The sequence below is a fragment of the Argentina silus genome (genome assembly GCF_951799395.1).
Source record: "Argentina silus genome assembly, chromosome: 13".
NCBI lineage: Eukaryota > Metazoa > Chordata > Actinopteri > Argentiniformes > Argentinidae > Argentina > Argentina silus.
The window spans coordinates 7,985,286-7,999,927 of NC_139667.1; the positions used below are offsets into that span (position 1 = coordinate 7,985,286).

Genomic DNA, 14,642 nt, shown 5'->3' on the forward strand with positions numbered 1-14,642 from the left:
TTCTATAAATGTTTCAAACGTTTCCAAACAAACAAAAAAACACGATTTTCATGGTTGCTTATAGCAAGATAATTAGGCTACCCTGCAGAAACGGAGACAATAGGCCCATAGCACAAACTAAATTACAACAAACGTATTCGATGCAACAAGTGCATCGAGACAAATCACAACGTCTATAAGTTGCTCCTGCAATTAACCCCATCCCCTGCAATGTTAATATTATAATTATCTTTTAATAAGTCTAATAGGCAACTCCTCTGTGATTTATCGATAAACATACATGGAATTCATCATTGTATTGTGTGGTAACTCAGACCTACAGTATCTGGTTTAAGTCCCCATAGAGCATGAATTTGTTTAACTTTAAAGTGTATTGTAGAAGACAGTGTATTGTGAGAGTAGTCCGAGCCTATAGCTTTGGCCAAAGTAACAAAGCGTTTTGTTTAAAGACATAGAAAGTGAGAGAGTGTGAGCTGTTTAGTCGAATGTTTACCCAGTATTGTTATGTTCAGCTAAATCCATTCTTTTTAGAGTGATGTGTGCTCAGCTGTAGTTTTTTTAAATCGAACTTTTAACATTACAGAAGCCTATTTCTTGGTGTGCGTTTACATATCAATACATATTATAAAGCATCTTAGCTATAGCCTCTCTTCTAGAAATAATGATATCATCCCAACTAGCTACCAAGACGCAACTATGTCTTATCATACCTAAATACTGACAGAAGTTGGATGTGTAGCCTGGGTCCTTCCATTTGGCTACTTAATACATCGTTGAAGAAAACAAAGTTGGAAAAAAATCGACGATGAGTGCAAAACATTTCATGATAAACTATATTTATTCATTATTCAAAGCACAAAACATTTACTATAAACAATTGGATTTGCATAACGATTCTATTTCAGGCAAAAGTGAAAACACAAATTTCAATACCATCCTGAAGTATAGCCCTATCAATTTGTCCTCGCAGACTTTTGTCAAATACCATAGCTGTAGGTTTGACATTTTAACAAATAGCCATGGACATATCGTCGATGGGGACATACTAAGTACGCTAAACACATACAAAACATAGGCCTATTGGATAAACATTTCATATTGGAGGAGTATTTCATATGCTCCTCACAAGATTATAATTCACTAATAATTACTAGTATACCAGAATATCATTCAAAACATATCATAAAATACCAAAATAAAATATGTGCAAAATACTTTTCATGCAGTGTGTTTAACATTTTAAGTAGCTCAAAACATTGGTAGGGGAATTCAGAGAACATTTCATGCGATTTTAAGTGAACCTGCGCATTGTCCTCTGGTAGGGCTTTATACTGTTAATATAGTCACTTAAAAGAGCTGAATTGAACTGAATCGTTCATAAAGTCTCGCCAAGCAAAGGTGTGTCTGGAGGCTGCCGGGCTGGAAAAGTGCTGGTAACGAGGAGGCAAGGCAAACGGTGAGGGATGCTGAAAAGACTGATAACCCAAACTGATGTGTGTAGCTTGGGATGCGTTCGGTGCCATGTAGCCCCCTTTTTCCGTGTCAATTATACAGGTCTGATATGGTTTTCCATCCCGAACTAAAATCGGCACAACGACTCTGCGTAGCATTGGAGGTTGGCCAATGTCCTGTGGCCCCTCTGCTCGCGCTCTCTTCATTTTGTACCTATGGTTCTGAAACCATATCTTCACCTGCGTCGGTGTCAAGCTGAGGAGATGAGCAAGCTGCTCGCGCTCTGGTGCTGACAGGTAGCGCTGTTGACGGAAGCGCCTCTCGAGCTCGAAGGTCTGGGCCTTGGAGAAGAGCACGCGGCGCTTCTTCTTCTTCTCGCCCTCGGTATCCATAGATGTGTCATCTGCCTTGGTTGAGTCTGGAGAGGTCTCCAAGCTGCTTTCATCAGATGCTGTAAATTGAAAACAGTATAAGTGATAATGAACAGACAAGAACACATATCACCCAAAATGGAAAATCACCAATAAAAAAATACAAATAATAACTGCCAGATTAGGCCTACTGCAAGCATGATGAGGAGGAACATTATGAGGAGGAACATTTAATAGACACTACCTAAAATTCACCCAATCATCACACATCTTTCTTTTTTATTTTACATCCTCTTTTATATGTTACAATCTTATACATCTTGGAGACATCGTTTAACGTCAACGCCAAGTCAGGAGGACTTACATAGACAAGGACTCCGGTCACTGTCCATCCAGGACGAGTAAGGTGAGCTGGAGCAAGAAGGGACCGGCGAGGGCTGAGGGACTGTGTCGGCATCATGCTCAGGCAAATCCAGGATGCTCCTAACGGAAAAACTGAACTTTGTAGAAACAGCCATTGCGTCCGGAAAATCGAATCCCTGTGCGTAAACTATGCAAATAAAACGTCCAAGAGAGAATAAAGAAAAAACGGTGTATCCACTCAAGGAATAGCGAGGCGCACGCTGTCAAACACGACCTAGAATACCCGTGTGTACATGGGGCTCAGTGTTTATATAAACAGCACTTCACGCAGCAAACACAGACCGCTTATAAAGAGTCTCCTCTCCTCGGGATGCTAAGTACCTGAATGATTCGAGTACTGTTATCCAATGATGGTAGGTGTGAACGCGCAGAAGAATAACCCGTTACTTTAACAATAGCTGAAGGAAACACTCGTCATCATTACAGATTCGTCCCGTATCGTGAAAAGTGGGAAACAGATAATGGTAATTGTTGCAGCTGAATCACGCCTTGGGTGGCAAGTGACAACAGAGCCCACCCCATCACTCCCCCCGCCAAAATAACATGTCGAATATTTGGATACAAAGTGAGCAATTAGTGTGATGGCCTGAGTTGGTTTAGCTAATTTATTTATGGTTGTGCACCCAACCAATTGCAGGTATTTTGAAAATACTGAAACAGTCTTATGCATGCCCATGAATAAACAAAAGAGATACCAATTGTGTTTGTTTTGTTTTCGACGCGTTAAGGGAATATAATAATGCCTTCATCTTCAAATACTGTATCAAGTTATTTTCTTACGTCATGTTTTTCCCTTCTATATATCTGTAAGATATATAAGAAGAGCAGGCATCTTAAATTACCATAATTTGAACTAACTGAGAGAATGATAATGATAGATAATGCGCTATGAGAACCTCAACGCGCAGAGAGACAATACTTCCCATTGGGCATCTCGCCTATACAGGTGCAGTAGTGACTGATGTGAACTAACATGATAGTGTAAGCTAAGTGTAAGTAGGTTAAATGCGTGTGTGTGTGTGTGTGTGTGTGTGTGTGTGTGTGTGTGTGTGTTTTACAAAACAGGCGAGTAATATCTTCCAAGCAACAATGACAGGACATGAGGGGTGCTTGGAACTGTCATTACCCCTATATTCGATTTCAAGATATTAATAATGATACTGAAGAGGCTTGGAAATACAAGGCGGTACAAATACAACAGATGCATTGGCAGTTATAACGCATTTCCTTTTTTGTCGTCGAACTATTCATTTTCTGGGGCTACCTGGGGTAAGGGAGAGTGCGTCATAAAAATATTAAATGCATGGCGTAAATCTCGTCTTATTTGAGTTGTGTGTTTGGAGACTGCATGAGAGTTCTGGCTGATGTTGGCTCTCATCCCGCACTTCAGTTAGGTGCATAAGGCAGGTCAGTCGAGCTCCTATACCAGGCTGGAGATAGCCTCCTCTATGCGTGCCTTGGTGACAGCGCCTGCCCTACCGAGGAGAGTGGACATGCCTCCCCAGTCGTCCTGGGTGGTCGGACGAGAGGGAACACAAATACATGCCAACCAGAGGCGGAGAACAAAGGGAGAAAATGTAGCCCCGCGTCCGAGACCCGTTGGAAGCATTTGTTCCAGTCAAGATTTTGCATTTGTTCAGTCCTGCAATAATACGTGATTGACGCCCCAGTACAATGTCCTTTAACTTCCTAGGATAAATCCGAGCTTGTTCCTTGTTGTCATGGTTTTGAATGGAGCTGAATGGGATCTGGGCCACTATCTACTGCTGCTCTACGTCTACTACCGCCAAGTCTATAGTTCACAACAATATTACATATGCGATTCCAAACGAATCAAAAACCTTTTAGTTTCCACTGTCAAACAAAGTCGCTGACCTTTATCAGTTGGTTATATGGCATACAAACATGACAGCCAACAAATCTGTACAAATTGTCATTATCTTCTTTGCGCACGTCAATCTTAAATCAAGCAGCCTAAAAAATGAATTAAAAGACAACGTTAAAAATCAAATAAACTCTCATGACACTCGAATCGTGAAAAAGTGAAGCACCATGTTTAAGGATAATCCTGATAACAAACATGGAAATAACAGTTATGCGCAACCGATCCTCAGTAAAGAGTCTCAAGTAATGGCTATTTCAATGCGAACAGATAAAGGTTGACAAACACAAACAGATTACTGTATGTATGTAAGGTATAGCTCGAGTGGGTAAGTTTGCAGAGGACTCTTCCTTTAAGTGCAAACCTCGTAAGGCAAAGAGAAGTCATGTTCAGAGAGCGGGAATTTTCTGTCAACAATGGCCTCATAGCCCCTTAATCTATTAAACACCCACAGGCTTCAGCGAAAGAGGGTCCTCTGGAACGTCCAAGAGCTCTTCACTGCCAAATATTTACTTTGGTTGTTAGACTCTTGGTTCCCAGCCTCCTCAACCATGGAGATTTTCTCACTCTGCATTGACGCATGGCCTTATCGCTGTTATATTCACAAGGCGACATGCATTAAAAGTTCAGAAATACTATTGCCTATACAACGACTTTAGCGTGCAGTACCAGAGTGAAGCCTATTTAAAATAAACCCACACACATGATGAAAATGGAGAAACGTGTAAGACTGTAGGATACACTTAACCTATAGAGATAGTAAAACTTCTGTATTGCATTATTATCAATTTTAATTATCATTATTATTAAACATTATCACTGATGACCACTGCACCAGCCCATTGCAGCTGTGAATCAATACCTTGGTATGTTGCCTGGTATCAGGCAGTGTGATGTTGATGCTTCTTACAAATGTACATTTACAATACAGAGAAATGCTGTAAGTAAAGATATTATTACATTTTGGCTATAAAATCATGTGACCAGGGTTTTAACAGGCCTTTTCACATGTATACCTAAGAAATGTAAACAAACTAAATGTGTTTGTAATGTGGGTAGTGTGTAGTGTGTGTGTGTGTGTGTGTGTGTGTGTGTGTGTGTGTGTGTGTGTGTGTGTGTGTGTGTGTGTGTGTGTGTGTGTGTGTGTGTGTGTGTGTGTGCGCATGGATACGTGTATAAGAATCTGGGTAGATTGACCACAAACCAGCTTCATTGGCCCACTGCAGGCTTCACCTGCCTCTGGATTCCTTTAATGATAGCCCACGTTTGCCCCCTTTGGCATTAGGCCTAGAAGCAAATGTAAAACACATATGATAAGGAAAACGTCAACAATTAGTAAACAATTAAATGTTTCCACAGCAAATACATTATTTCTATCACTGAATAGCAGACATACAGTATACCATAGGCCTATAGGCTTTAAGGCAAACAGTGATACAGACTACACACTATAGGTCTATTTATAGCATGGTAAATGCCTTTGCATCTGCATTTTACAAATACTTTGATTGATAGTGTAACATTGTAATGAGAAACGAGGAGTCCGTGGCCATCTAACAGCGTAACGTTTGGACAAACTCATAACCTGGTGGGCGGTGTCTGCTTTAACCAAACAAATGTTTAGCATGAGAAAAAACAAGAGGTGTTTAAAAGAGAACCGATATGGCTTAAAGGATTAAAATTGCTCTGAATTTCCTCCCATCTAGGAGCATCCATTTGGACCCCCTACTATGACTCTAGTGATACCATGCTGCCCTCTTGAGGACAAACGACACTCCCACATGCAGAAGGCAGTTGACATTCAATGGTGGAAAACCCCCTATGGCAACAGGCTGAATCAGCTGAACCCAAACAGTCTAAACCAAATTGCCTGGATGGAATATTCATCACAATTTTACAGATTACCAGTGTCAGTCCTAATCATATCCAAACGTCTTTCTGAATCTGAATATGGAGTTATACACGACAACCTTAGGCCAACTGTCTTACATGTGGGTATCCTGCTCGACTGGCAGTGGCAAACAAAACACAATTAAATACTTGCATTATAAATAAATGGACAAAAAAAAGTTGACTCAAGCCAAAACGTTTGAAATCAACATGTATCTATCCTACATGGTGCCATGGAAATATTAGGCTTGTTTGGCGGAAATTGTATGTACATTTAGGTCAAAATATAGCCAACCAATTAGCATTGACTGTCTAGTCATTGTCTATTGCAGGAGTGGCCAACCCATTCCCCACAACCCAGGGTGTGCAGGCTTTTATTACACACACACACACACACACACACACACACACACACACACACACACACACACACACACTGCAGATCTCCAATAGAGTTGACCATCACTGTTCTATTGTATAACGTTAGCCAGCAGATGGCGCCACATTATTGTGGAATAAAATTGACTGCTGTCCGTCTTGAGTTGGTGGCCGTCCATAAATAGGTAGTACTCAATAGAAGGGTTATCTTGTTGCATCCTGATGCGGCTTAAGCTACATTTGGGTTTGTTATAATCCTCATTTCAATGATCTAGTGCAATAGATTTTCCCCTCATAAACAAACCTCATAGGCATTGGAAGAATATGTCTATCAAAAAATGAACTCACCAATACCAACTTCATCATATTCGTCACTTTCGAGGATGCGTATGGAGGAGTCCCCTCAGTTTTATCTTGCTCCTATCCTTGAAGTTATGCTGCGTTTGGCCCCAGATAAGGCCAGCTCCGCCACCACAGTCTTGTTGCGTCACGTGTTTTTTAGTCTTCCAGGTGTCCGTGTATCTTGTTGTGTCCATCTCAAAGCAAGCCTGTGAAGAAATAAACTCATCACATGACATTCTGTTACTGATCATGTGGCTGAAAGATATAGCTAATGAAGCCATATAGGCCTAATGGGGCAGAACACGTGTGAATGGCCTTTCCATATTGGACATACTTGACCTGTTCTTTGCCTTATTGTCCACTGACATAACTATTTTTAAGACTAGGATTAGGATTGAGGTGAGTAAAGGTCCAAGCGTGATGTAGTAGGCCTACACAGAAAATAACGAATGAAAATGTCATGTCATTCCAAGACTTGTATAAAGAAACACTTTAAAATGACTTTAACTTATCCCATATGCCATAGAATGTACATAAAACAGGTTAATTACGCAAAATTGTTGTGAGACCCTGACAGGATCTTCCTGAGGATATTCGAAAGATCTAATGAATATGCGAATCAACCAACAATACTCCTCACTTTGGTTCACATTAATTCGTTTGCGCGACCGATCATTAAGCTACACAAAAGTGCAGTAAATTTAAATTTCTCCGATGTCTTTGACTGGACAAACACCGCTCCAAATTAGAGAGGAATGTAATATTTAATTCTAATGAACTCCATATGCCAGACTAACAGATGTCAAAGTGATGGATGCTTAAAGGTGTCGTAAATATTGTTTCTTTTGTCCTTCTCACGTGAAATCCAGATCTGGCCTCTGAAACACGACTACATAAGTCGTTAACCTGCGTTCGTCCTCATTAAGGGTGCACTAAAGTTACAGGGCCTCTCAACCTTTCAGAAGTGTTAACCTGTAAAGAGCTTTAATGGTGTCAATTCCATTTGGATGACAAAGGTTAGAGTCATCAATGGATACTTTATGAAGTTCAAGCCATCAGACGTTTGCTAAATCAATAGAAATAGGCCTTAATATAATTGATTAAAAAAAAAATACTGTTAATGTTAATAATTCAGAAACACTATCCTTACTCCTGAGCCTATTAGTGGTGAAATTGAGTCCCTAAAATGGAGTGTTATAGTCTTAAAAGCAATTGGGGAGCGTTGTGAAGAAGTTAATATCCCCTAGCCACTGCTTAACCAACTCATTTGCTATGTAAAGATTTGTCAGGATCTCGAGGAGAAGAATTAATAGAGGCATTTAATCAGCCCGATGTGATTTCAAATCAGACCCTCACACAGCATCGTCACCTTAATTGGGATGGGATGTGGAGGGAGTCGGTTCCAGCATCAGGACCAAAGTGACCCTGTCCGAATCGAGATTTTTAAGGACATACATTTTGTTATTTGATATTAACAAACATGCTTATGGGAACGATCAAGTTGGGTTGAACATCGTCGTTGGTTCTGAGACCTTGGCATGACAAGTAGTAGGATAACAGATGAAGACTAGTGTAATAAGAGAAAGGATAATAATAACACTACAGAGAGACAATAATAATTACAACAACAATATAATTATTACCGTAATCATCATAATTATCATTATAGTTAACGCATTATTATTATTATTACTGTTATTATTATTACTGGTATGTTATTGTTATTATTGTCGTACTATTACTGTAACCATCATGCTCGTCAAAGAGGAATGTTAATGCTGATATTTATCAACTTACCTGTAGCCTAAAGTAAGAGTTAATAGACCTAAAAATAATGATAACATATAACAAACTAAATTTGTGAGCTATAGGTAAAATCTAGGTATATTTTTCTCAATTCGTATCATGAGGTTTGTTGACATGTAATTAATGGAGTGGCGACTGCGGAAAGAGAGGTCGTCACATACCTAAAAAGCGTAAAAGTATATGCTCCCTCAAAAGGTCTCACCAGTATAAGTCTCAAATGTTTACCAGTTGTGTCGTTGTTTTGTATATTGACCGTTACCATTGCATGCTGTTTAAATAAACATTTATAGGTGAGAGCCTTAAACTGCGACGAAGACAAGGGTATGGTTGCAGGAACGTCATATTCGGTAGTTCTTGAATTTCAGCTGTTTCATGTTTCGTTTCATCAACTGTTGTCGATTTGGCAGATTTGTTGCCTCGCCTCTGTAAATTTGCATTATCTTCCGGTGAGAAAATCCATACTATTTAGTTGACAAACAAATAGACAAACTAATACAACATGCAAATCCAACCGGCGTCTCTTATATCCATAAGCATTTAGTCATCCCGCCAATATGTGTAGGTATTCCTCACCGAAGCCTATTTGTAGGCCTATTTGTGTTCCTTATATCCGTTATTAAGATAAGAGATGGGTTAAAGCAGACATATAGGCTAGGCTTCCTAATCATATGCTAAACGTATCCTTAGTTTATCAATCAACGATGACTGATTAAAAGTCAAATCCATCACAGCTCCGTAGATTTCGTGTAATGAATGTCACACGATTTCAATTAAGAAAGTTTGATTTAGCATAGTGGTATAATTATCATTTAACAACGATCAGCCGCTTTTCTCGAATAGCTGATAGGCCTAGATGAAGAATTTGTTTAGGAAACATTAACTTTTCAGACATTCTTTAGATAACTCTTAATGTTATTCTTAACTCAACGCCTGGCGCTCATTTTCTGGAGATTTAGTTCAAGGTTTGTCATTCTTAAACAAAGATGGCACATGCAGGCTATATCAAATGAAAACTCCATTCACTCCATTCGCAATTCGCAAAATGGACAAGTTGAGTAACGTTACAGTAATAATAATTTACATTATTTAGACAATTCGTTGCTATATGGGAATAATCATTATCCACCATTATCATCAATGGTATACTTGATACTAATATAAGCATGTTCAATTAAAAGAGCCGTTTGAAGAAAATCAGTTGAATTCTAACCCTAACCCATCATCATCATCCTCCTCCTCATTATCATCATCACATCATGATCAACATCAGCAGGGAAATAGCAGGGACTGTTGGTCGTGGTCTTGAGGCACAGCTGTCCAGCTAAATCTGTAGGACGATATAACTTGTTATTTTAGTGATAATCACCATAAATGTGACTGAAACTCGCTTCGCTCATTTTAAGTCAATACGAACATGCGTCTTATAAAAACATAGGCCACCCGCTGTACAACAAGCACGTACAATTTCCCTTAGTAGAAGGTTTAGGATATTCTAAGATATACAAGACAGTTCATGTAGTGGAAAATTGAAACATTTAGCAGCCTCACATCCGCAGGGACAGGGTATTTGAATTGTCTATTGTATAAACCTATTCTGAGACACGTTTGGCATGCATATACACCATAACAGCAAATGGGCAATGGAAAGAGAACTATTGAATGATATATATATAATATTAGAACTACGATGACATAATAGCCAAATTAAATGCAGTCACACAACATCTGAAAAAACACTAATGTAATATTCCCCAACCTATATGCATTTGGCATAATATAAAACCTGAACAAAAACGGATTTTCCCCTCGTAATAACATTCAATTAATTATGCAAACGACTGAATCCAGCATAATCAACAACATATATTAATGTGGTGGGCCTATTGATTACGCTGCTACCGAGCAAACGCTTTGAAACGTAGTAAAATGTTACAGTGAAAATCCCAAGTGCACTAAACTTTGGAGAGAATCATTTGAGATACCTCCTACTCTGGTGGGGGGCGCTACTGATGCTGCTGGTTCACTCTCACTGAAAATGCAAGTCCATGAAAAATCTGTTTCGCAGTCTTGAATGAGCTTTGTCATCAGACAACGAAGCTATTTACAGCAATTGTGGCATAGTGGAGTATGACAATAAAACATAGAAATTCCCGAAAATTCCAGTGTGGTGTAGAATAACTAGGCTACAATCTAAAAAAAATGTTGGGTGAAAAATAAAAATAGCCCAATGCATATTGGACAAAACACGCGCTGGGTTAAATCTATCCAGCGCATTGGGTTACGTGAATAACCCAACAGGTTGGGTTGTTTGGAATACCCAAAATCGGGTTAATTTGATTCAGCCAGTGGGTTGTTTGTTACTTTATTGCTGGGTTACCCCCCCCCCCCCCCATATGTACTACTGAGTACAGAACTACATTAATTTATCAACATCGATGCAGAGTAACATTAGCCTACTGCTAGCACCGTCTAAGACATTAGGCCCTAAATTGTTAAAATAACATACAAGGCCAATAATGACAACTTGTTTATAAAATACAATACTTTATTTTAACAGCTGAAATGTAAGATACACATGACATCCAACAAAAGTCAGAGTTGATACACAAACAAATTCCATTGCCAAACAAAATGTAAATCAGTACACATCCAACCAGAGGCAGTCTTCATATAGCAGCGACGTGATGGATGTCATGGCGGCTGCTTCAAAGTCTTGGGAAATCTGAAATAAATTAAAAGGGAACACCTTACCATAGGTATCACTGTCACTCAGACACGTACCCCAGCAGGGTGAGTCAGTCATATTCTTCATGTGGATAAAGCCGAATATCAATGTCTTAACATATCATAATGTTAAAATGTTTTTTTAAATTATTATTATTGGCAATTTGGCATAACGTGTAGTAATATTGTTGACACATACCTTGTATGAAACTTTCGTGCGTGGCAAAGTGAGAGACTTCGACGACGACAGCCATGTGATGGTGACGGTTAGGCCTACTTTCATACTTAGTTGTTTGGCGGCAACCCAGCCTGCTGGGTCAAAGAAAAACCCAACCCAGCTTCAAGGAATATGACCCAGAATATTGACCCAACGGACGTAACCCAGCGATTTAGTTGGCTAAATGACCCGGTATGTTTATATCTCTACGCAAAATGGCATATGGCAAAACATCAATGTTCCATAGAATTAGGCCACAGGTGAGAGGTAAAATAATGTAAATAGTGTAAATGGTGAAATGTTGCAATTTTTATTTTCACAATTGATGAATTGATGACTCTAATTAATGAACATTTAATCACTTTGAAAAATGAAATTGTCCCATGGTTATTTTTCGTGGGCCTATGCGTAAAATGTAGGATATCCGTATGGCCCAAGGTCAATGGAAAGAAACGAAAATATTGAATTGAAGTTATTATATCGAATGTCCTACACATACCTAAAACCAGTCACATTTAACGTATCACTGATGCGATTCGTTGATTTGCGAGCGGCACAATTCGACATGGATACCTCTGGTTTAGTTAACTATATGATAAATGTTTACTTCCAACGAGAAGTGCAGCAAGAGTCTTCTGAAACTATGCGCGGGGATACTCTTGATTAGTTAAAAACTGAGGACGCGGTGCGTAGAGCAATGATGTTCTCAGCAGTTTAATGCCTAACGAAAATGCAGCAAGATCTCATGTCAGATCTAGGCTGAAGTGTGTTGCAGTGCATTGGCAGTTTAGGAGTGCAAATAGCATGGACATAAAAGATCAATGCTGTTCTATAAATTATTAGAGATTATAGATTATCTTTAGACTAAATCTGTGGGCTACGGGCCGAAACCTATATGGGAGATCATCGCGCGTGCCCCAGTAATAATAAGAATAAGAATAAGAATAAGACTAAGACTAAGACTAAGAATAATATAAACAACAACAACAACAACAATAATAATAATCATCATCATCATCATCATACTAATCATAATAATCATAATCATAATTATAATCATAATAATATAATGTGTCTGTTATCTTATATCTGTTTATCTTAAACCTGTCTGGTGAAAGGACATTCGCGCAAAATAATATACGTCCTCCGAAAAGCTCGCGAGGGTTATCTATTTCTGGAAAACGGGTTATCTTTTTCACGTTCTTCTTTACACCTCATTAACACCACATTTCAACGGTCAGTTAACACCTAGATGTATGTCTCACCACGATAACATCAAGATTGAGTGTGGACATAAAGAATATTCTAAATAGTGGAGAGAATTGCTGTCCAGGTGGGATGAAACATGCGTTCCCTTTAACAGATGGCCTATATGAGCTTCCCTGGAGGACCTGCACAGACAGGAGCGCGGCTCATGATCTGTAGGCATAGGTATAATCATAGATATTTAACCTAAAATCTTCACCGAGAGAAAGTGCGGAAAGGATTCCAATATGTCTGGATTAGTGTTGCTTTTCAAAATCATAATGACCATGTACTGTTCTAATTGCCCTAGAGAAGACCTCTGATCCCTTGATGTGACCCTTTGTTATTTCAGCCATCGGAAGCACCTCAATGGAAACAAGTTGAGCACGTTTTCCAATGGTAAACATTATCCTTAACGCATTAGTGAGTGGCTGGGGAGCGGGGGCCTGGGGAATCGCCCCCACATAAGGAACACCCATAGAGCTAGACAGCGCGAGAGGGGTGCGTTTAGTGTAACAAATATATCAAGAAAGAGCCCAGTGATCAGTGTCTCTCTCGGTGCGATACATGAGACGCTTTAATCATATTGACAACGAGAAGATGGCATCCCCAATCAAATGCAATGCAGAGGGTTCCGCAACATCTTTAGCCTATGTTTATGTAGTCTTGATCCCCTGAAATCTATTTTTAACATGGCGTGCACAATAAGCTTACTGTTGTTGCGTGACTCTCGCAATATGAGAGAGAGAGAGAGAGAAAACTGTGAGCATAGGTCAATCATGGAGAACTTCAAGAGCTAGCGCTATAGTTTTTCATGTAAACAGGAAACAAAGACTCCGATTACCGAGTACCTATAGGTTTATATGTTGTCTGTCAAATGATTGATATAGGGTAGCGCATTCATATGTTCATTACATAAACATATACTAACAGAACGAACTAAGTCCTATCTTATAGAAAGTTGCCCACTTCTCCCATGCTTCTCCGATAGTAGGCTTTTTCTAGGCCTATATGTCAAATATACAGTATAAGGCATGACACATTACAAAGCCTACTTGCGCACTCCCAATATGGATATATGTAATGTGATATGATATGGGCTTTCAAAATTAATGTTACAGTTATAAGGGTAAGAGAATCTGGTAGCCTATGTCGTCTTATTCTTTAACATCTCGATTTTGTACACATTAAACAATAGTGTATATTCACCGTGCGTCACGATGACAAAATAAACAAAACAACAAGAGTCTTTGTGCAGCCTACTCTAGATAAATCAACAGATGTTTGGCAGACAGAACAGTATTTACATTAAAGTTTACTTATAGTTTGGACTGAGCAAACTATACTTGCAGTCTATTGCTGGAATGAGCTATGATAATCTAGAAACAATTCTCAGTCATGGAATTCCTCTCGTGCGTAATTCGTGCGTAATCTCGAGCATGTTACATGTTTGGTTCCGATTGTTTGTGCATCAATAAATCAAAACTCATACAAATGATTAAGATAGCTGACATGTGATGGCCTCATTTGGGAGCAAAACTTTATGATGTGATGTTTCTGTTTCTTTTCTGTACATGCTATTCCATTATTGATCTAAGAATGACTGGACGCAAATTATATATAAAATATCATTTACAAATTGAATTGATGGAATATTAATATGTTATTTTAATAAAATCGTGTTCAACTCCCAATTGTTGACTGACCAGTAATTCCCTATAGGCTACCACTGTAAATTCACGTCGCCTGGGATTATTTCTGTATTGATGACATTCATATGCTATATGATTCAGAATCATAATATGAATAATTGTTATCAACTTACCATTCTTGTGTAGTGTATAACAATTGCAATTCATGGTGGTAAGCCAGTCTTTCGTTCCGATGAAGAGGGAGAAGCCTCGCTATACGT

The 14,642-nt window shown here is 39.0% G+C and overlaps 1 protein-coding gene across 2 annotated transcripts; it reads right to left on the reverse strand.

Moving 5' to 3' along the window:
• Positions 1-953: 953 nt before the first annotated feature.
• On the reverse strand, positions 954-14,604 carry nkx2.9 (NK2 transcription factor related, locus 9). 2 transcript variants are annotated; one of them, XM_083683037.1, is made up of 5 exons: positions 14,556-14,604; positions 6,745-6,944; positions 5,333-5,415; positions 2,188-2,306; positions 954-1,903 (listed from the first exon to the last, which is right to left on the reverse strand). In XM_083683037.1, the coding sequence occupies exons 4-5, from the start codon at positions 2,213-2,215 to the stop codon at positions 1,344-1,346; spliced, it is 588 nt and encodes a 195-aa protein (XP_083539163.1). In that variant the 5' UTR covers positions 2,216-2,306; positions 5,333-5,415; positions 6,745-6,944; positions 14,556-14,604; the 3' UTR covers positions 954-1,343. The 2 variants fall into 2 exon arrangements, with proteins under 2 accessions (XP_083539163.1, XP_083539162.1); XM_083683036.1 differs by lacking the exons at positions 5,333-5,415; positions 6,745-6,944; positions 14,556-14,604 and having other exon boundaries at positions 2,188-2,689.
• Between the last annotated feature and the right edge of the window lie 38 nt (positions 14,605-14,642).

Bases quoted from the DNA above. Each gene is read 5' to 3' on its own strand.
- nkx2.9 (XM_083683036.1), bottom strand. From the start codon at position 2,341: ATGGCTGTTTCTACAAAGTTCAGTTTTTCCGTTAGGAGCATCCTGGAT. The intron at 1,904-2,187 runs GTAAGTCCTCCT...TTCAATTTACAG, and splicing joins TGACCGGAGTCCTTGTCTAT to CATCTGATGAAAGCAGCTTG.